General features: G+C 40.5%; 2 protein-coding genes across 14 annotated transcripts in view; one reads left to right on the forward strand and one right to left on the reverse strand.

The window, feature by feature from the left end:
• The window catches only part of LOC126943623 (cytochrome b-c1 complex subunit Rieske, mitochondrial), a 1,156,760-nt gene that overhangs the window by 399,684 nt on the left and 733,815 nt on the right, over positions 1-23,261 (forward strand). The window contains exon 1 of one of the 9 annotated variants that reach the window (XM_050772602.1): positions 19,476-19,479. The exons of the other annotated variants lie outside the window; for them this stretch is intronic. The gene's annotated coding sequence lies outside the window, so the exon portion shown is untranslated. Of the gene's footprint in view, positions 1-19,475; positions 19,480-23,261 lie in introns of those variants that run through there. 9 annotated transcript variants of the gene reach the window in all.
• URI1 (URI1 prefoldin like chaperone) overlaps positions 1-23,261 on the reverse strand; it is a 92,337-nt gene that overhangs the window by 53,613 nt on the left and 15,463 nt on the right. The window contains exon 1 of one of the 5 annotated variants that reach the window (XM_050772554.1): positions 19,550-19,957. The exons of 3 other annotated variants lie outside the window; for them this stretch is intronic. In XM_050772554.1, coding sequence (XP_050628511.1) covers positions 19,550-19,684 — 135 coding nt within the window. In that variant the 5' untranslated portion in view covers positions 19,685-19,957. Of the gene's footprint in view, positions 1-19,549; positions 19,958-23,261 lie in introns of those variants that run through there. One more of the 5 variants, XM_050772559.1, reaches the window with a different exon arrangement.

Here is a 23,261-nt window from a genome sequence, read left to right on the forward strand (position 1 = left end):
GCTCCGCCTCCTGGGTTCACGCCATTCTCCTGCCTCAGCCTCCTGAGTAGCTAGGACTACAGGCGCCCGCCACCGCGCCCGGCTAATTTTTTGTATTTTTAGTAGAGACAGGGTTTCACTGTGGTCTCGATCTCCTGACCTTGTGATCCGCCCACCTCGGCCTCCCAAAGTGCTGGGATTACAGGCTTGAGCCACCGCGCCCGGCCTATTTTTCAACTTGATAGGTCAAAAGAAAACATCCAAATAAAAGCCCAGAGGTTCAAAAATAAAATATGGAAAATACAGAAGACCAATAAGAGACATGTGAAACACAGTGTAAGTGCAAGATCCAGAAAGGGAAGAGAGAATGTAGCAGAAGCAATATTGAAAAGATCTTGAATTCTGGATTTTCTAAAACTGATATCAAAGTATCAGCCAACAGATTGAAGAAACTCCAAGAATCCCAAGCAAGAGAAACACAAAGAAAATTTCAAGGCACAACACAGTTACAGTGATGAAAACCAAAGAAAAAGGGAAAACTTTATGTGCAGCTGGGGCTAGGAGGAAGCGGCACAGGGGAGATTCACAGCCTTCAAAGGAGTGACAAGACTTAGAGTAGAGCTAACTTCAACATCAAGGACAGAAAGTGAACGATAATAGAATATCTTGAAATGCTGGAAAAAATAACTGAAAACCTATGGTGATATACACAGCAAACAGATCCTCCAACATGAAGGAAAAAATAACATTTCAACAGAAACAGAATTCTGCACCAGCAGACTTTCATTAAAAGAAATACTAAAGGTTTATTAAACTAGACATGTTAATTAAATGTCTTATCTAAAAAAATTATTAAACAACTAGACATTGTTATTAAATGTGATCAGTTAAAAAAAAAAGAAGCAACAACAACAAAAAGGACTCTTCAGAATAATATAAATGCAGAAAGAATGAAAGTACAGGATAAAAAAAAAAGATAGGTAAAGATAAATCAATATTGACCACACGAAACAATTAAATACTGTGTTGTGGTGTTTAAAACACGAAGAATTAAAACGCATGGGAGCAATCATGCAAGAGGTGGGCTGTATAAATGAATGCATGCTACAATCTCTAGAGATACCAGAGACTGACTTAGTGAAAAGGAATTGTAAAAAAAAAAACAAAAAAAAAACTATAAATACGTATTATATTTAGTACTAAAGCATATTGAAAGTATAGTATAAAAGTAGTAAAAAATAATGTATCACAAACAAGTTAACAGGAGGACATAACAATAAAAAATGTTTGATCCAAAGGAAGGGAAAAAAAAGCAGAGAAAAAAGAGCATAAAAGTAGGTCAATTAGAACTACAATGGGATACCATCTGACACTCCAGTCATGAGGATGGCCCTTACAGAAAACACAAACAGCAAATGCCAAAAGTTGCGCAGTATGTGGACTGCAACCCTTGTGAATTTGTCTGGGAATGTGAAATGGTACAGTCACCTGGGAAAGCAGTGTGGCAGTTCCTTAAAAAGTAAACACAGAATTACCATATGATCCAGAAATTCCACCTCTGAGCACACCCAAAAGAATCAAAAGCAGCCGGGTGCAGTGGCTCACACCTGTAATCCCAGCACTTTGGGAGGCCGAGGTGGGTGGATCACCTGAGGTCAGAAGTTCAAGACCAGCCTGACCAACATGGTGAAACCCCGTCTCTACCAAACTCAAAAAATTAGCTGGGGGTGGTGGTGCATGCCTGTAATCTCAGCGATTTGGGAGGCTGAGGCAGGAGACTCACTTGAACCCGGGAGACAGAGGCTGCAGTGAGCCCAAGATTGTGCCACTGCACTCCAGCCTGGGCAATAAGAGTGAAACTCCATCTCAAAAAAAAAAAAGAAAAGAAAGCAGATACTTAAACAAAACACTCATGTTCACAGCAGCATTACTCAACATCACCAAAAGGCAGAGGCAACCCAAGTATCCATGGATGCTAAAATAAACAAAAATGTATAATACACTGTATAATACATTCTATAATACAACAGAATTTTATTCAGCCTTAAAAAGGAAGAAATTCTGATATGTGCTACAACATGGACGAACCTTGAGACATTACGGTAAGTGAAATAACCCAGTCACAAAAGGACAAATACTATATGATTCCACGTAAAGGTACCTAGAGTAGGCCAGGCGCAGTGGCTCACACCTGTAATCCCAGCACTTTGGGAGGCCGAGGCGGGCGGCTCACGAGGTCAGGAGATCGAGATCAGCCAGACCAACATAGTGAAACCCTGTCTCTACTAAAAAATACAACAAAAATTAGCCGGGCATGGTGTCGAGCGCCTGTAGTCCCAGCTACTCAGGAGGCTGAGGCAGGAGAAAGGCGTGAACCCGGGAGGCAGAGCTTGTACTGAGCCGAGATCACACCACTGCACTCCAGCCTGGGCGACAGAGTGAGACTCTGTCTCAAAAAAAAAAGGTTACCTAGAGTAATCAAATTCACAGAGACAAAAAGTATAATACAATGGTGGTGGCCAGATCGGGAAGGGGAAGAATTAAGAGTTATTGTTTAAGGGACAGAGTTTGTTTTGCAAGATTAAAAAAAAAAAAGCCTGGAGATGGACGGTAATTATGGTTGATCAACAACATGAATATACCCAATGCCACTGAACTGTACACTTAAAAATGATTAAAATGAGCAGCTCTGAGAGGCCAAGGCAGGAAGACCGCATGAGGCCAGGAGTTCAAGACCACCCTGGGCAACATAGTGAGTCCCTGTCTCTACAAAAAGAAAAATTTTTTTAATCAGCTAGGCACAATGGCACGCACCTGTAGTCCCAGCTACTCAGGAGACTGAGGTAGGAGGATCACTTGAGCTCAGGAGTTCAAGGTTGCAGTGAGCTATGACCATGCCACTGCACTCCAGCCTGAGTGACAAAGCAAGATGCAGTCTCTTAAAATAAAATTATTAAAATGGTAAATTTTGTTATATTTTACTACAATTTTTTTAGATAAAAAATAAATACAATGTAAGTCTAATAGAAAGGTGACAAAATTAAATATATCAGGATTCCTACTACATATAATGGCTTAAAATACTCTAAATAAAAGGAAAAGATATCTAGACTGAGTATTAAAACCACAACAATATGCTGTTTATGAGACACACTTTGAACCCAAAAGACTGAAGTTAAAAGATTTTTTATTTTAAAGATAGACAAAACAAATTTAGCTGGTGTGACCATACTATTATCCAACAAAGGAGACTTGAAGGCAAGTAGCATTACTAGGAGATAAAAATGTCTCAGAATGGTGAAAAGGTCAACTGACCAGGAAGTTATTACAATTGTAAGTACACAATGAATAACATAGCTATAAAATATATAAAGCAAAGGTTAAAAAAAAAGAGAAAAATAAATCTACAATCCTAGTGAATATTAATACATATCTGAATAACTGATAGAATTAGCAGACAAAAAAATTAACAAAGACATAAAATACTGAAACATATTCAAGCAGCCTGAGCTAACAGATATATACTGAACCCAAAAACTGCAGGATTAACATTTTTTTCCAAGTAAATTATGAAAAATTTACCAAGAAAAAAAAAATTAGGTAAAAAAGCAAGACTTAAATTTCAATTATGCAGAATGTGTACCCTGACTACACTAAAGAAACAGAAAAATAAGTAGAAAATAATGTTTGAAAAGGAATGTATTTCCAATGTATGGGTCAATGAGCAAATCACAATAGAAATTAGAAAATATTTTTAAATGACTGCTAAGGAAAATTACATACAAAATGTGTGGAGTACCTAAGGCAATGATTAGAGAAAAATTTAAAGCTCAAAATGTGTATTTTATAATAAAGAAAGGTTAATATTAATAACCTCAACCATCATCTCAAAGGGCTAGAAAAATTACAGCCAAAGGAAAATCTTAAACAGAAAAAAAAAGAGAAGAAATCAATAAAGCAGAAAGCAGACTTAGAAAAGAGGAAAAAAGGGCCGGGCGCAGTGGCTCACGTCTGTAATCCCAGCACTTTGGGAGGCCGAGACGGGTGGATCACGAGGTCAGGAGATAGAGACCACACTGGCTAACACAGTGAAACCCGTCTCTACTAAAAATACAAAAAATTCACCGGGTGTGGTGGTGGGCGCCTGTAGTCCCAGCTACTCAGGAGGCTGAGGCAGGAGAATAGCGTGAACCCGGGAGGCGGAGCTTGCAGTGAGCCAAGATTGCGCTGCTGCACTCCAGCCTGGGGAAATAAGAAAAATCAAGGGAGGAAAAAACCCACAAATTAAAAATTACAGTCATTAAAAAGAGGACATTACCACCAAATCTGATAATAAAAAGATAACAGGAAATGGTAACTCAGAGGGACAATAAGCTTAAAAACTTAGAAAGGACAATTCCTTGAAAATCACTTTTTCTAAAACAATACAACTAGAAACAGAAAATCTGGATAGTCTTTGAACCTTCAAAGAAACTGAGGTAATATATTAAAATCTCCATACAAAATGTCCAAGAAAAACACTGGGCCCAGACAGCTTTGTTGATGAACTGTTCCAAACATGTAAGTTAGAAACAGTACCAGCCAGGCACAGTGGCTGACTAGCCTGCAGTCCATCACTTTGGGAGGCCAAGGCAGATGGATAGCTTGATCCCAGAAGTTCAAGACCAGCCTGGGCAACATGGTGAGACTCTGTATCTAGAAAAAATACAGAAAAATTAGCCAGGCATGGTGGTGCATTCCTGTAGTCCCAGCTACTCAGGGAGACGGAGGTGAGAGGATAATCTGAGTCTGGGAGTTCCAGGCTGCAATGAGCCAGGATTGGACACTGCACTTCAGCCTGGATGAGAGAGCGAGATTCTGTTTCAAAAAAACAAAAACAGAACACACACACAAAAACCAGTAACAATAGTATACAAATTCTTTTATAGGATATACAAAAATGGGAGGTGTTTCATGAGGCCAGCCTAATTCTGAAGCCAAATCCTCACAAGGACATTACAAAAAAAGAAAATCATAGGTTTAAAGTAGTGTTAATCTTTTTTTTTTTTTTGAGACCAAGTCTCACTTGCCCAGGCTGGAGTGCAGTGGCATGATCTCAACTCACTGCAACCTCCACCTCCCGGGTTCAAGCAATTCTCATGCCTCAACCTTCCAAGTGGCTGGGATTACAGGCCCCCACCACCACACCCGGCTTATTTTTGTATTTTGTGTAGAGATGGGGTTTCACCATGTTAGCCAGGCTGATCTCAAACCCCTGACCTCAGGTGATCCGCCCACCTCAGCTTCCCAAAGTGCTGGGATTACAGGTGTGAGCCACAGCACCCGGCTGGTAGAATTAGTCAAAAAAAAAAGAAAAGAAAAGAATTACAGAATTTTGCCTCATGTAACAGAACAAAATACCTTAATAAAATATTATCAAATTTAATCTAGCAATATATAACAAGGTAAACACATCCTACACAAATGGGTTTGCTGCAGGAATGCAATGGCATTTGAGTATTTTTAAAGAATCAAAGTAATTTACCATATTGTTATCTCAAGAAACAGATAAAATACATTTGATAAACTTCAGCATCTACTCTTGATAAAATTAGCAACAAGAGAAAATGTCCTTATTTTCATAAAGAGTAGCTACAAAAAGCCAACTGCAAACATCTGTATGGTGAAATACTTAAAATTGCCCTCCTGGTATGTAAAGCCCAGTGTCCTAACTTTTATTTTACATTACACTAAAGGTCCTAGCCCATACATTAGGGCAAAAAACAAAACAACCATAAAAAAATCTTAAGAACAGGAATGAATATAACTGTCAGTATTTACAAACAACATGCCTGTATGTAACTACACAGATACTATCAGAATGTATATGCAAGTAATTAGAATTTAAATAAATTTAGGCCAGGCATGGTGGCTCACATTTGTAATCCCAGCACTTTGCGAAGCAGAGGCGGGTGGATCACTTGAGGCCTGGAGTTCGAGACCAGTCTAGCCAACATAGCAAACCCATCTCTATTTTTTAAACGACAACAAAAAAATAAATTTGGAACCAAGTCAATATGTAAAAATCAAGTATGTTACCAACAACAACAACAACAAAATAGTAAGTAAATTACAAAAGGCAATAAAAAATAGTATCTAGAAATAAATCTAACACATGAAGATCTGTATACTTTTAAAAGCTAATACTGAAAAGTTATAGAAGTAAATTGATATACAATGCTCACAGATTTTAAAACTTAATATTGTAAACATCTTAATTATCTTCAAACTGATCTTTAGATCCAGTGCACTCCAAGTAAAACCCCAGTAATGTTATTTTTTGAGTACCGGAAAGTTGATCCTAAAATATATACAAAAAAGCAAAGGGTCAGAATAGTAACAACAACCTTGAAGAACAAAGTGCTATAGGAATTTTACTACTAGATATCAACACTTATTATAAAACTAAAATAGTAAGAGTATGATACTGGTGCAATTATAGGCAAATAATCCAATGGAACCGAATAGAGAAACAGAGCTACACACACATAATCACATAATGTATGAAACAGACAACATACTCCATTAGGATTACTCTGGCTGCTAAAAGAAAACTTAACCCACTTTGAAGGAGGGTAACATCATCCAGAATCTCTAGGATTTTTCATCACAACATCTGGCATCCAGTTCAAAATTGCAAGGTACAAGGCAATCTATAAAAACAGAAGCAGCCGTAAAGAAACCAAGAGGAAAGAATAAAAGCAGACCTTCATTTGACTGACACATTGCATTTATAAAATATAATAGACTTTATGATTAATACATTCATGAAAATAGAAGAAAAGTTACAGATGTCAACAGAAACTTGGAATCCATTTTAAAATATCAAAACATAAATTGTATTTATTTTATGGTTTTCTTGCTGATAAATCCAAAAGAATTATCAGCAGGAAAATGACAAAATGACATAATCCAATTTGCATTCTTAAAAAGACTACTCTGGGCCAGGAGCCATGGCTCATGCCTGTAAAACTTTGGGAGGCCGAGACAGGTGGATCACCTGAGGTCAGGAGTTCGAGACCAGCCCGATCAACATGGTAAAACCTCATCTCTATTAAAAATTTAAAAAATTAGCTGGGCGTGGTGGCGGGCACCTGTAATCCCAGCTACATGGGAGGCTGAGGCAGGAGAATCACTTGAACCCGGGAGGCGGAGGCTGCAATGAGCCAAGACCACTCCACTGCACTACAGCCTGGGCAACAAGAGTGAAACTCCATCTCAAAAAAAAGAAAAAAAAGACTACTCTGGAAAATAAACAGAAAAGGAACAAAAGTGGAACTGCCAAACTGCCAAGACCAGCCAAGAATTACTGCCTCTTTTGTAAGAAATGATAACTGGGCCAGGCACAGTAGCTCATGCCTGTAATCCCAGCACTTTGGGGGGCCAAGGAGGGCGTATCACCTGAGGTCAAGAGTTTGAGACCTGCCTGGCCAACATAGTGAAAACCCGTCTCAACTAAAAATATAAAAATTAGCTGGGCATGGTGGTGGGTGCCTGTTAATCCCAGCTGCTTGGGAGGCTGAGGCAGGAAAATCACTTGAACCCGGGAAGAAAAAATAAAAAAAAGAAAAGAAAAAAACAGTAACTGGGAAAATGGCAATGAAGATCACAGGAAATGGCCAATTCAAGGAATTCCTAGTTTTCGGATATAATATTCTTCTATTTCTCTTAAGTCTTTTTATTTCACATTGTAAATTAAATTAAAGGTAATAATTCATTGAGAGGGTGGTTATAAACATGGATAAAGCTAAACAAATTTAGCCTTTGACTCAGTCATCCATCTCTAGGACTTTACCCTAAGTTACTTCACAAATGAGAAACAACATATGCATAAAGCGATTTACTGAGGCATTAGCTGTACTATCAAGAGACTGAAAAACACCAAATGCCCATCAATAAGACATTAGCTGAATATCTGATGACACAGACATAAAGCACTATGCAACCACAAAATATGATGAGGAGGCCAGGCACGGTGGTTCACGCCTGTAATCCCAGCACTTTGGGAGGCCGAGGCGGGCGGATCACGAGGTCAGGAGATGAGACTATCCTGGCTAACACCGTGAAACCCCATCTCTACTAAAAAATAAAAAATTAGCCAGGCTGAGGCAGGAGAATGGTATGAACCCAGAAGGCGGAGCTTGCAGTATGCCGAGAATGCACCACTGCACTCCAGCCTGGGTGACAGAGCGAGACTCCATCTCAAAAAAAAAAAAAAAGAAAAAAAGATGAGGAATATCTCTATGAACCAGAGTAATTCCCAAGTTTATCATTTAATGAGATGAACAAAAGGCAAAATATGCTACCTTTTATATAAGAAGGCAGTATGGAGGGGAGACAAAGTGAACACATGTAAGTATTTTTAAAGAAGAAACACAGGAAGGACAGGTGAAAAGTGAATGTAAATGGTTATCTAGGCCGGGTGTGCTGGCTCACCCCCGTAATCCTAGCACTTTGGGAGGCTGAGGCGGGTAGATCACCTGAGGTCAGGAGTTTGAAACCACCCTGGCAAACATGGTGAAACTCCATTTCTTCTAAAAATATTTTCAAAATTAGCCGGGCATGGTGGTGGGCACCTGTAATTCCAGCTACTTGGGAGGCTGAGGCAGGAGAATTGCTTGAACCTGGGATGTGGAGGTTGCAGAGAGCCGAGATCGCGCCACTGCACTCCAGCCTGGGCAACAAAAGCGAAACTCCATCTCAAAAAAAAAGGGTTACCTATGGGGTAGGTAAGAGCAGGAATGGGAATGAATCAGAATTACCTCAGTAGGGATAACTTCTGATTTAGTTGTGATTTTTGAACCATGTAAATATTTTCATGTATTCATAAAATGCAATTAAGTGAAAAAGACAAAAAAGCAAATACTAAGATTCAATATAAATAAAAATCCAAGGTATAACTGCACAGAAAAAAATAACTCAAGTGACTTTTGAGATCAGTATCCTAACTGTACACCCCAAAAGCGTTAATTATACAAAAGCCAATGAAACTACAAAGACATTTTGAACTTTACTTCACAAGTTTGCCATTGGCAGTAGTATTAACGTAGTCATTCTGAAGCTATTTTGTATATATTGTAGGATACAGCAAATGAATAAATACAGATGTTGAGAACCAAAGTTTTCACTATGAAAGAAGGGGAGATTCAAATATAGACTGGGGAAAATTTAAGAACCTTGTGGTAATGGATTTGAATTCAAAGTATCAGAGTATACAGGCAGGTCCATTGAACCCAGTTTTTTGTTTTTTGTTTTTTTAGTTTCTTTCTTGAGTAGTTCTAACTATTTGCAAGGATTAATATTTCATGACTTTTATCCTCTTAGAGGCCTTCCAAGGAATCAAAAGAAAATTTTCCTATGAAGGAAAAAAAACTCATTTTATTTTGCAATTACCATATGGGTACAGTGTCTTTGTAAGTGTAAGATACACTACAGGATCCTAGTGATTATGTTTTCCTGCATCTAGCCATTTCATCATAACCTTAGTAATTATTTTATGATCAACTATTCCTAACTATGCGCTAAAAAAAAAAACCAGTAAGAAAATGATAAAATGGAAGAATCATGGAAGCACCTAGAAGGATGATGCAATCAACAATAAAATATATCATCCTTCCGTCTTCTTACTGCATTGCCTAGGGTACTGCATCATCTTTCAAAAAAGTATAAATGATAACAGACACCATCTTTGTAGTCTGCTTTTCGCTTTCAATAAACACAGTTGAGAATTCAGATTTTTTTTACTTTCTGCCTATAATGGAAAGATTTTTTTTACTTTCTGCCTATAGAGGAAAAAAGTGATGGAAAGATACTTCACAATTAAATGAATCAGATTATGAATATAAAGAGCTAGTAGCACTTTTGACCAATGAAGTCCAGTAATTTTTTTTTTTTTTTTTTTTTTTTTTTTTGATGATGGGAATCTTTATCAGCACAGACCAATACAACAGCCAATAGCCAAATGTGACTAATGAGCACTTGAGATGTGGCCACTGTAACCAAAAAACTGAATTTTTATTTTACTTAATTTTAATTAATTTGAATTTTAAATTTAAGTATAATAGCCACATGTGGTTAATGGCTACCACATTGGATAGCACAGAAAGACACTCATGATGATGGTGAAATGACAGCATAAATTAAATCTCAGATCATGAGCCTTCAGATGAAAATATCCTAGATGAATTTTCTCAAAATCAACAGTCAATGAATACACAGAAATTAACTCAAAATGGATCAATGACCTAAATATAAGAGCTAAAATCATGAAATCCCTAGAAGGAAACATAGGTATAAATCTTCAAGACCTTGTATCTGGCAATGGATTCTTAGATATGACACCAAAAACACAAGCAACAAAATGTATAGTCATAAATGACTAGGGGTTTGGGAGGGGAGAATGAAAGCGTTATTGCTTAATGGGTACAGAGTTTCTGTTTGTGGTGATGAAAAAGTTTTAGAAAGAATAGTGATGGTTACCTAACAGGGAATGTAATCAATGTCACTGAAAAGTATACACATAAGAATTGTTAAATGGCAAATTTTATTAAATATATTTAGTTTACCACAATAAAACAAGATTGCTAGAATAAAAGATCTCTAAATTCTATTTCCTCTTCTACTCCTGTAAGTTTTTTAACTTCTTGAGGTCAGAGGCTAGGAGAAAAAAAACCCTGAAGACACCAGAAATAGGTTCTGAAAGCAGGGATTCTGTAATGATTTATCTCTGTATAGTTGTAAGCCCTAGAAGAGACCATGCCAATGGTGGAAGAAAAATTACATGCATCTAAACTTAGTGAACATTAAAAATGGGTTGACTGATAAGAACGAGGAAACATAGACTCCATGAGTGAACACTATACTTGTAAGAACAAAAAGCAAATAGGATATTCCTATCCAGTCAGTCATTCAACAGGAAGGACTTCATGATATTGTAATTTGCAACAAGAACCTGGATAATCCCATTGTTCTAAGAGGACATGTGGCGGTATTCTTAAATCTCTTATAATCTGTGTGCATCAAGATTTGCTTAATATAAAGAGAATTGCTGTGTTTAAATTCTGATTAAACTTTCCAATAAAATTGTTTTTCACTATCCCTTATTCTTAGACCTGTCGATTATTTGCAAAAATTACTTAAAAATATAAACAGTAAATAGCATCCACTGGCCCTAGATGGTAAACGGTGATGACTGCTTTTTCTGGTATATTGAAGGTTAATATATTTCCTTCATACTATCTGCTTGATGCAATAACACCCCAGCAGCAATCAGCACTACTTGTCTCCGTATCTCGGTTTCTAAGCATTTCTTATTCTATAAGGCTCTTGGAAGAAATCGTCAATTTCAGGACTAAGGCAAACTACAAGGCAAGCCTGGAACATCCTGCGCCAGAAAGCAAAGTAATGATCAAATAATGAAAAAAGAATGCACAGGCCAGGCACAGTGGCTCATGCCTGTAATCCCAGCACTTTGGGAGGCCGAGGCAGGTGGATCACCTGAGGTCAGGAGTTTGAGACCAGCCTGGCCAACATGGTGAAACCTTGTCTCTACTAAAAATACAAAAAAGTAGCCTGGCGTGGTGGCAGGGGCCTGTAATTCCAGCTACTTGGGAGGCTGAGGCAGGAGAGTCACTTGAACCCAGGAGGCAAAGGTTGCAGTGAGCCAAGATCGTGCCACCATACTCCAGCCTAGGCAACAAGAGCAAAACTCCATCTTAAAAAAGAATGCATGCTTGAGCCAGCTTTAAGGGGCTCCCATTGGCCAAATTCAAAACAATTTGAACATCAAAAGGAATGACAGAAATCACATCACTCTCAATTTGAAACAACAACAAAAAAATGAGTTTATTGTAAAACTAAAGGAGGGGGCTAGAGTTCCTGTTCATCGAAAAACATAAACTAATAAATACATTGTTAGAAAATCACTAATTAGCAAACACCAATATGACTGATTTAGGCAAGGATCATCCATGGCAATAGGCTTTTGAGGAACAGGATATTTACACTGTCTTCAAGTACTATACCATTTAAAGGGACCTTTATGATGGAGAGACCTGGCACCTTAAACTAGTGGCTAGCAACACTAACAATGGGACAAAATGACATTATGTGTCTCCTGATGTGATGCAATGAAAAGTCATCATCATCTATGTAATCAGGCGTGCGCGCGCGCGCGTGCGTGTGTTTCAGAGACAGGACCTTACCACTATGTTGCCCAGACTGGACTCCACCTCTAGGGCTCAAGCAATCCTCCTGCCTCAGCCTTCGGAGTTTTCAGAGTAATTGGGACTACAGGCACGTGCCACCAACCAGCTATCTATGTAACATTCTTGCCAAAAATGTTTGTTTCTTCATGATTACGTTCATTAGACACCTCCAAATGGTGGGACATTCTACAAGAAAACTGATCTAACGCTTCAAAAATGCCAATTTCATAAAGACAGAAGGTGGCGGGGAGTAATTTTAGATAAAAGAAGATTAAGGAGATAAGAGAGCCAAATGCCATGGTAATCTTTGACTGGCTCTTGCATTGAAAGAAAGTTATAAAGGACATTTTTAGAAAAACTGAGAAAATGTGCATATGGTACATGTCAATGTTAATTTCTTGAGTGTGAAAAAAGATATGGTTATGTAGAAGAATGACCTTGATGTAAAATGATTATGTGCTTCAGCATTACTGATGTGGTGATGTCTGCAATTCACTTCTGAATGGTTCCACAGGGGGAAAGGGGGGGAAAAAAAAGAATATATACAGAGTAAAGCAAATGGGACAAAATGTTAACTGATTACTCTAAACAGTGTTCATCATATTGTTCTTTCACCTTTCCTGTAGTTTTATAATTTTTTAAATAAACAGTTGTAGTGTAGTTTAAGGGTGAAAAACTGCATATGGCAGGCTAAAAAGATTGAGACTTATCAATGTAGAGATTAAGGCAAGTGACACAAGCTAAAAGGTTTTTAAACTCAAAATGAAAACAACAGGTGGAAAAACAAAATCAAGCAGTTATGGCCAAATCACAAATTCCACGCACCTTCTTCCCCCTTTCCCTCCAGCATTTTGGGACCATTACATCTTTCGTTCCAATCTAGAGAAGCCTAACACAATGAAAATGGGTTTCTTCCTCCTTGAAATACTGTTTTATGTTTACTGACAACTTCCAAAGGACTAAAATCAAAGTTGTCTCTTCTTACGGCACATTACTGGCACAATACTAAGTGCCAACGACAACAATAAGAAGTTTATCTAAAATAAAATATAACTTACATGAGTTCTGAAAACTCACCCACCTACAAAATGGAATTGTGCCTCTGGTTATACAAGCCAACATATTATTACAACTGTGCCTTTCTTAAAAAATAAGTAACTTCAACATTAGAAAGAACAAATACACTCTTTTCAATAAATTATCTATAATTAATAAATTTAGAAAAAGCATTTCTAAAATTCAACACCCACTCATAAAAATTCATAGCAAATTTGGAATACAAGGAAATTTCCTTAATCTGATAAAAGCAAATACAAAAATTACTCACAGTAAATATCACACTTAATGGTAAATGTTTAAAAGTTGACCCCTGATGCCCACTACTACCACTTAAGCTGGCCAGTATCAGAAGCAAGAAAAAGAAAGAAACAGCATACGGACTGGAAAGGATAAAATAAAGGCAAACTTGAGGAACCACAACTAAAACTACATTACCATGCACCAGGTATCAAGATAACTTACAAAGTCATAATGATTTAGACAGTGTAGGTTTGCTGCAAGAATAGACAAGCCAATAGAACAGTCAAGAAACTGATCCACTACACATTCACCTGATTTATGACAAAGATGACAATGCGGTGGAGACATGACACTCTTTCCAATAAATGCTGATGGGGCAACTAGGTATCCACACAGTAAAAAATGAAACCTGACCTCAATTCCCCCCATATAAAAAGCCAATTCCAGGTAGAATGTAGATTCTCAACGTGAAAAGCAAAGCAATAAAGCTTCTATTAGACAATATAAGAGAATATCTTCAGAATAGTAGTAAGAAAGACTTCTTAAAAACAAGACAAAAAACACTAACCATGAAGGAAACAATTGTTAAAATTAAGAATGTCTGTTTATCAAAGGACAGACACCATTGTAAGGGCTCCAAGTCAAGCCACAGACCAGGGAAGAAACTTATAATATATAATTGGAAAGGCAGTCACTACTATGAATCAATTAGAATATAACTAACATCCCCAATAGAAAATAGTTAAGAGACGAGCAAGTATGTCACAAAAACAAAACACAAAAATCCAAGTAGCCAATAAACATTTGAAAAGGTCATCAACCTCATTACTCATCACTAGATAGGCCAGCAAATATGAAAAGACATATGGTGGTAAAGACTGAAGTAGGGAGAACTTCTGTTCACTGCTAGCAAGTGGTAAACTGGTATAACCACCTTAGAAAAAGCATTGTAAGTGGAACTGAAAACACAGAGGCACCATGAGAAAGTTCCAGGCAAAAACTAGAAACAAACTGTTCATCTGAAAAACAAACAGTATTAATGAAAATCCTAAGTTCGGATCTGTAAACATCTATCACAATGCGTGGCACACAGAGTTGCTCCCTATAATGTAATTCCATCCGTCCATTTCTTCACATATGTATGACAAATGGATATAATTTAAGATCAGCCTCAAAACACATTCCAATGGTTTCCCATCTCACAGATATAAAAACCAAAACTCTTACAATGATCTGGTACTGCTCTCATACTGGTTAGAAAGCTCTTCTCCAAAATATCCTCCATATATTCACACAGGTCACTCCCCACTTATTTCAAGTTTCTGCTCAAATGGAACCTAACTGAGAAGCCCTCTCTGATGGCTTACAGAAGACACCATCCCTGCACTCACATCCCACATTCTCTACAGTCCTCTTACCTTCCTGTTTTTCTACTTAGCCTTACCTACCAAACACCCAAGGTAAGGCTATGGAACTGCAGGCCTTCACCCCTAGAGTGTAACCATGAAAGTAAGGACTTTCTGTATTTTGTTCATTACTGCACACTCAGCAGAACATGCCTGGCATGTAGTAGATACTCATTAAATATTTGTTGCATAAATTCTATGGCATGGATTCTAGGCTTGGAAAGAATAGTTGTTATATGGCCTACGTCGCTGACAGTTCCTTAAACTATGTGCAGTTTAGTTTATCATAAGAAATATGAAAATCCTCCATTAAGTTAAATTAGCTGTTCTGCTTTATAAAAAATTTAAAATATTTACTCTTAATGCATTTAATTCCCCAAGGCTCTATATCAGGAAATATAAGCTATTCCAAAATTCCAAGTGAGAATTACATGAGGCACTCAATTATAAATATATTATCCTAATGAATTTTCTAATCTTACTATTATCCTGCAAATAAGCCTATAAAAACGATACTGGATATACCACTTTTTAAAATATTACAATAAAATCTCAGTAGTTCTGCTAACGAAAGCTAATAGTATCTAGAGATATAAAATACAGATATCTCAGAAACATCACCTTAGCCAAGAAACCAAAATTTCAACATAATGCAATTATTAGAATCAGATTTAACAAGATCTTAGTACAAGGAAACCACCCTGAACAGCCCAAGACACTCCACAACAGTCCTAGACCACACATTTTATGGCATAGGTCACAGTCTAGACAGGTTAAGCTTCCATTTTTCCAACAAATATTTTACTGCTGTTAGTAAAAATGATTTAGTTAAAAGAAAGAAAAAAAAAAGGATGCTTTGAATTTCTCTCCTCTCCCTGTATCTTGTAACAAATAAATAAAACCTTTGGGGGGGAAAAAAGGGAATCAACTGGAAGATGGTTATTTGAATAAATTATATATATCAGCTCTGAAGTAACCAAGAAATAAACCTGCCTAATTGGCGTTCAAACCAGCCAAGAGTCATTTTTCAGGCTCAGAAAGTGTTTTGCAATTAAAATAACATTCCAATTTTCGTTAAAATTAAAATAAGTTTTATCAATAGCTTTTCTTGGAAAAAAAATCCTATCCAATTTTACAAACTTTTAGGTAAAATAATAAAATTGTGTACTTTTAAAACAACAGTGTTTTCCTATATAAAATGTGTAAATACTTATATAAACATAACTGGAACCACCCTATACATACTGTCCTAGTTTTCAATGCCTACATAATAGCTCCTGATTCATTTAACCAATCCCCTAATGTCAGACTTTTAGGTTTTCTCATTATTATAAACAAAGCTGCAGGGAATGTTTCTCACATGTTTTTCTGCTAGATCAAAATAGAAACCAACCAAAGTTTTAACTAAAACAAATTGTTTTGGAAATGTTTCACCACTGACTCTATAAGTGAAAGCAATGTTAAAATATTTGATCCTGCCGGGCGCGGTGGCTCAAGCCTGTAATCCCAGCACTTTGGGAGGCCGAGACGGGCGGATCACGAGGTCAGGAGATCGAGACCATCCTGGCTAACACAGTGAAACCCCGTCTCTACTAAAAAATACAAAAAACTAGCCGGGCGAGGTGGTGGGCGCCTGTAGTCCCAGCTACTCGGGAGGCTGAGGCAGGAGAATGGCGTAAACCCGGGAGGCGGAGCTTGCAGTGAGCTGAGATCCAGCCACTGCACTCCAGCCTGGGCGACAGAGTAAGACTCCGTCTCAAAAAAAAATATATATATATATATTTGATCCTAACCACTGACTACAGATGTTGTCAGTTTGAGGTCGTGGCTTGTTCGTGCCCCTTGTCTGTCCTCTTCCTCAGTTTGCCAATTTTTTGTCCTTTTTATTCCATGTTCCAGAGAACATACAATAAAAAAACAGAGAGAGGGTAAAACTTGTTATATTCCCTAGCTCAATTTGGAAAAAAAGAAAGAACAATACTAATGAGCAACATTTAAGCCACATTACCTACCAGCCCCTCTCAATCAAGGCTCCCAGAGAAGATTATGCCCTAAGCCTAAGGCACCCACTGTATGTAAAGAACTCATTTCTCTCTCTGCATCTAGAGCCAACTAGGTAGGTACCCTCCCAGGGGAAACTGAAAACAGTCATTCAGATCATTTTCTGCAGAGTTTAACTCTGTCTCACAAAACCCATGTAGGGAAAGGCCAAGAGCTTAAAAGCATGCTTGATTCAACTACTAAGTGCCACATATAAAGCTACTATGACATTTTCCCCTTCTACACTCAGGATGTCACTATGCTTCTACTTTACTAGAACTCACTGTACTCCCACAACTGGGCTGGCTTTAAAGCCTAAATAAAGTGCTTCACAAAAAATTTTCACTGCCGATTTACTGGATAGTTTTCCTGTACGACACTATAATTACAGTGCAGCTATCTAATCAGTTTATTTTGCGGCCTTGAGGGTCTCCTGTCCACTGAAGCAGATGCTTCTATTAAATAAAGATAGATTAAATACTGACACGCTTTTTCCTGAACTGGGGATAATTTTACATACCCATGATAGATATACACGTGGTTATTTTGTGTGCCAAATTAACACTAACACAACAAAGAAAAATAATTTGGTAGCACAGACAGTGTCTACAGAAAACATTCAGTTTGCCACAAGACTGTAACTGAAAAAGCAGTTACTCTCTTTCAATGTAACTCAACACGATACCAGAAAGCTGTTCAGAGCACCCCAAAAAGTATCCTTTGCATTTCAGTCACACTAACATCAGAATAAAACTAAGGATCTCTTTTTAATACGCCAAATTGTAGAAAATATATCAGGTCAGCATTATGCACATATTATACACTGAGGTGAAATTACCCCACTGCAGCAGAGGAAAGGCAATAGAAACACCATCCTCTAAGGGTCTGTGTCACATTCTCTGAAAGAATAAAAAATGCCAAGTTTTGGCAAAAGGAGTAAGATTTCATGAGGGGCTGTTTTTTCTTTCTTTTCTTTCTCTTTAAAAAAAAAAAAATAATACATTAATGTCTTATAATTTAAAAAGGCCAAACTAGTTAAGTTAAATATATATATATGTGTGTGTGTGTGTGTGTGTGTGTATATATATATTTTTTTTTTCTTCTTAGGACAGGGTCTCACTCTGTCGCCCAGGGTGAAGTGCAGTGCCATGACCATGGCCCACTCAAAACTCCTGGGCTCAAGTGATTCTCCCACCTCAGTCTCCCAAGTACGTGGTACTACAGGCGTGCACCACCATGGCCTGGCTAATTTTTTGTATTTTTTTGTATAGACGGGGTCTCCCTATGTTGCCGAGGCTGGTCTCGAACTCCTTGGCTTCAAGCAATTTCACGACCTTGACATCCCAAGCAGCTGCGATTATAGGTTTGAGTCACCACGCTAGCCACTGGATTTTTAAACCTTCATCTTGAAAATAGGCTTCCAAACCTAACAGTTGCGTTATTAGAGAAAAATGGCTGAGAAACGGAAATCCAACCCATAAAATAAACCAATCGGAACAAAGAATGATTCCCGCAGTTGATCCCAACAGGTAGTTTCCAAGCAAACGAGTGTTTTTAAAGTTCTATTAAAACCCCCATCTAGTTGAACTGAGTACATTTCTGTATCTATATAAATAGCCGTTCTTATACAGGAATGTTCAATTAAACAGTTAAGAACTTTTAAACTGCTTATAGTGTTGAAGCAACTTCCTAACCCTTTATAATCCATGATGCTCTTCCATAAATGACATAAAATATTTTAAGCAAATTAAATATTGCTTTTCAAAGTAATAATTTCAAGACACTTGAGGGGACAGAATCAATCTGAAAGATCCACAGAAAAATCAGATTTAACAATAAAACTATTTCTTAAATTGGGAATACTTCTTTATATAAAGTCCCACTAGGAAACACAAAACTTTGTACCCTCTTCACCAGTAGTTTAAAACTCATTTATTATACGATGAAATTAAAATTTATAAAAATGAGCCGGGTTCGGTGACTCACGCCTATAATCCCAACACTTTGGGAAGCGAGGTGGGGGGGAAGCGAGGTGGGGGGGAGGCGAGGGGGAGGATTGCTTGAGGCCAGAAGTTCGAGATTAGCCTGGGCAACATAGTGAGACTCTGTCTCTTTTTTTTTGTTTAAATGGCATTATAGTGTTACAAATATTAAATAACCAAATATTGCACAGGAAGCATTATCATGACAAACGCAGTAAAACTTTTCCGTGCAATCAAATAAAGAGCAACAAACAGTATACATTTCAAGCAATGTTTAGGATATTACAAGCTACAAATATTAAGGCTAACGCTTCCGTTGACAGCGTGCTGCCCCCGCCCCCAAATTCCCACGCGCTGCCGCACGCCTTCAGCTCAGAAGCCCCCTTCCCTGGGCAGGCGAACAGGCTGCACACCCCCCACTCCGCTGCGAGGTCAAAGGACTGCAGACAAAGACAACAGAAGCACGTGACAAAAGTTTTCCCCCGTTCCCTCCGCGGGCCCGGGCAGCTGGGCCTAGGCCACGCGGGGCAGCGGCCCGGAGCACAGGCAGGGACGGCCCGCCGGGCGGAGGCGGAAGCGGCGCTGGGCTGCCAGTTACCTTTTCCTGCTCCTCGCGCAGCCGCGCCACGTCCGGGGCGCGCAGCGGAACCGGGACCGGGACCGGGGCCGGGGCCGAGGCCGAGGCCGAAGGGGACGAGGGGTCTGGGGGCGTCTCCACGGTGGGCGCCTCCATGACCGGCCAGCGGGCCTCAGTGCGGCGAGTGAGTCCTGAACAAGCGCCTGCGCAGGCGGCGCGGTCGGCGGCTACCCAGCGCCCGCGCGCCCCGCGCCCAGGAGGCCGCGCCCGCCGCCGCCGCCGCAGCTGCTCGCTTCCGCGCCACCCGCGGCCGCATCTCACACGCGCATGCCCCCGCTGCCGCCGCCCCGCAGCGGGCTCCCAGTAGCAGGCCGGCCGCCAGGTACCGAGACGCCTCTCCGGTGCGGGCCCAGCTAGGCGTCCCGTGGCGGCCGCGCCTCCTCCGCGCCTCCTCACAGGCCCCGCCCCGCGCGGCACGCCGGAAGCAAGCGCGCTGGCCCCGCCCCAAGCAAGCGCGCCGGCCCCGCCCCCGACACGCCCAGCCTGCGCAGGCCCCGCCCCCAGGGGAGGGACAGGTGCGGACCGCGTGGCTGGGGCTGGAGGTGGTTGCCGCTGCGCTGCGTTTGTATCCCTCTGCAAGCTTACATTTTATACCGATATTTCTTTCTTTTTTTTTGAGGTTAAGTATATGAAAGCACTAAATATAGGCTTTGGAACCTTAAAAATAAAAAAGCTTACGTTCTAGAGAAGCACCACGCCCAGGAAGCGCTGGGCCACAAGAGCCACGCATCGCCTTGAGTGCCCCATCTCCCTCCCTGTTGTTTCGCGCTGCATCTGTATCTAGGAGCTTAATTCATGTACTAGAGCTGTTTCATAAGCACATTTAATTTTAGCAAATTCAACTCTTTTCTGTGTCTTTTTAGGGAGTTGAAATATACAATTATATTTTGCATGTTCATTAATTACTGTACACATTATATTTTCTCATATAAATTAAGCTACTATACTAATTTTAATATGCTGCTATGAATGGACTAAGAAATTTTCCAAGGATAACTTTGCCCCCGCTTTTCTTTTTTCTTTTTTTTTTTTTTTTAAGAGACGGAGTCATGGTCTGTCGCCCAGGCTGAAGTGCAGTAGTGCCGTCATTTCTCACTGCAGCCTCAAACTCCTAGACTCAAGCGATCTTCCCATCTCAGCCTCAGGAGTAGCTGGGACCACCGGCCCGCACCAACACATCCTGTTAATTTTTCTATTTTTCGTAGAGGCAGGGTCTCGCTGTGTTGCCCAGGCTGGTCTTCACATTAAGCGAGCCTCCTGTCTTGGCTTCCCTGAAGTGCTCGGATTAAAGGTGTGAGCCACCACGCCTGGCCGGTTCGATTATTTTAGGACTCCTGTGCCCACTTGCTCCTACAGCCCTTTGCACAGCCTCCTATTAACCTAACTGCGTGGAAGTGGCCTTGCCCTATGCTGCAGTCGCTAGCAGCAAAGATGGGTCCTGTTCGTTCCACATTATACAGACAGGTCTAGGCAGAGAGATGCCTGCAGAGTCACAGCCTAGTGTGCCTGCTTGCTCTGCTTCTCTTCCCTCACTCCTGCCCAGCTCCGAAGTCCAGATCCACCCATTTTTTTCCTTTTTATGGCTTCAAAGGAAGAAAGCAAGGACAACTTGGGAAAAGATAAATGTTCATTCCTGCACATTTTTCCTCACTGCACATCCAACCATCATCACCTCTGGAACAGCCAGAACTTGACCATTCTTACCACCTCCTCTACCACCACCATCCTCTCTCCATCCCTGGCCACCTCAGCAACTATTGATCGGGTCTTGCTGCCCCCACTCTTATCCTTTGTAATGGAGATTGGCAGCTGCACACCCCACTTCCCCTTGTTTGGGGGCTCAACCCCAGACCACATAGTCCTGTGCCTGTAGGAAGCTGACCCACACCCTAGCTCCAGGCAAAGGGGGTGATGCATCTCCCTTGTAAGTAGTTGGTTCAAATGGGTGTGTGATGTCGTGCAAATAGAGATTTCCCCGAGGCTTCTGAGAAGATTTTTTTTTGTTGTTTTTTTTTTTGTTTTTTTTTGTTCTGTTGCCCAGGCTGAAGTGCAATGGTGCCATCTTGGCTCACTGCAACGTCTGCCTCCTGGGTTCAAGCGATTCTCCTGCCTCAGCCTCCCAAGTAGCTGGGACTACAGGCGCGTGCCAACACCCCTGGCTAATTTTTGTATTTTTAGTAGAAACAGGGTTTCACCATGTTGGCGAAGCTGGTCTCAAACTCCTAGCCTCAAGTGATCCACCCGCCTCGGCCTCCACAAAGTGCTGGGATTACAGGCATGAGCCAGCATGCCCTGCCTGAGAAGGTTCTCCTTCATTCTTCGAAAGTGCTCCCATAAGGAATCAGTCTATCCCCTTGGCCAGGAAGTGCAAATCAGGTAGCCCTGTGGGTATCAGACAGCCCCCGCCCCCCCAGACCACCTAGACACTCCAGTACTCAGAATGAAGTGCAATCTGCGGTCAGCAGAGCTAAGAACAGAACCCCAGTCCTTGACAACGTCACACAACTTGATCCAGGGCTGAATCAACCAACTCTGAAGTCTGCATCACTTCCGAACTTCCCGTTTAAAAGGCCAGTAAATTTTCTGAATGACCAGGACAATTTTCTATCACGAGCAGCCAAAGACATCTGATGCGCACACCCCTAAACTATTCTCCAATCAGCAGCCTGGGTGAGATTTTCAAAGGGGATCAGGTCATGTCAGTCTCCCTTCTTGGGCCCTCCATGGCTTCCCACAGCAACCAGAATCAAATCCAGACATCCTGCTAGAATTCGGCATCGTCGGACCCACCTTCCCCACCTCCAACCAAGCCCCCTACCACTCAGGCCAACCACAAAAATTTCTCTCTTCTTCAGACACTGCAGACTAGTTCCTGCCTCAGGGCCTTTGCACCTGCTGATCTCTCTATGCCTGCAATACTTCTCCCAGATCTTTCCATGGTTGCCTCCTTTCCATTACTCAGGCCTCAGTTCAAATAATAACAGGGCTTTCTTGAACTCCTGTCCACAAAAGCCCCTCCCCTCTCATCTAGGCACCCGCCCTCACCTCACTTTTTAAATTTACTTTGTAGCACTTATCACACTTTCAAATCATCAGCTTTGGCCGGGCACAGTGGATCATGCCTGTAATCCCAGCACTTTGGGAGGTGGAGGCAGGCAGATCATTTGAGGCCAGGAGTTTGAGACCAGCCTGGCCAACATAGTGAAACCCCATCTCCACTAAAAATACAAAAATTAGCCGGCGTGGTGGCGCACACCTGTAATCCCAGATACTCAGGAGGCTGAGGCAGGAGAATCACACCTGGAAGGCAGAGGTTGTAGTGAGCAGAGATCATGCCACTGAACTCCTGCATGGGCAACAGAATGAGACTCCGTTTCAAAAAAAAAAATTGGCTGGGTGCACTGGCTCACGCCTGTAATCCCAGCACTTTGGGAGGCTGAGGCGGGCAAATCACCTCGGGTCGGGAGTTCGAGACCAGCCTGACCAACATGGAGAAACCCTATCTCTACTAAAAATACAAAATTAGCCAGGTGTGGTGGTGCATGCCTGTAATCCCAGCTACTGGGGAGGCTGAGGCAGGAAAATCACTTGAACCCTGGAGGTAGAGGTTGCGGTGAGCCAAGATCATGCCATTGCACTCCAGCCTGGGTAACAACAGCGAAACTCCATCTCA

The sequence above is a fragment of the Macaca thibetana genome, chromosome 19 (genome assembly GCF_024542745.1).
Source record: "Macaca thibetana thibetana isolate TM-01 chromosome 19, ASM2454274v1, whole genome shotgun sequence".
NCBI lineage: Eukaryota > Metazoa > Chordata > Mammalia > Primates > Cercopithecidae > Macaca > Macaca thibetana.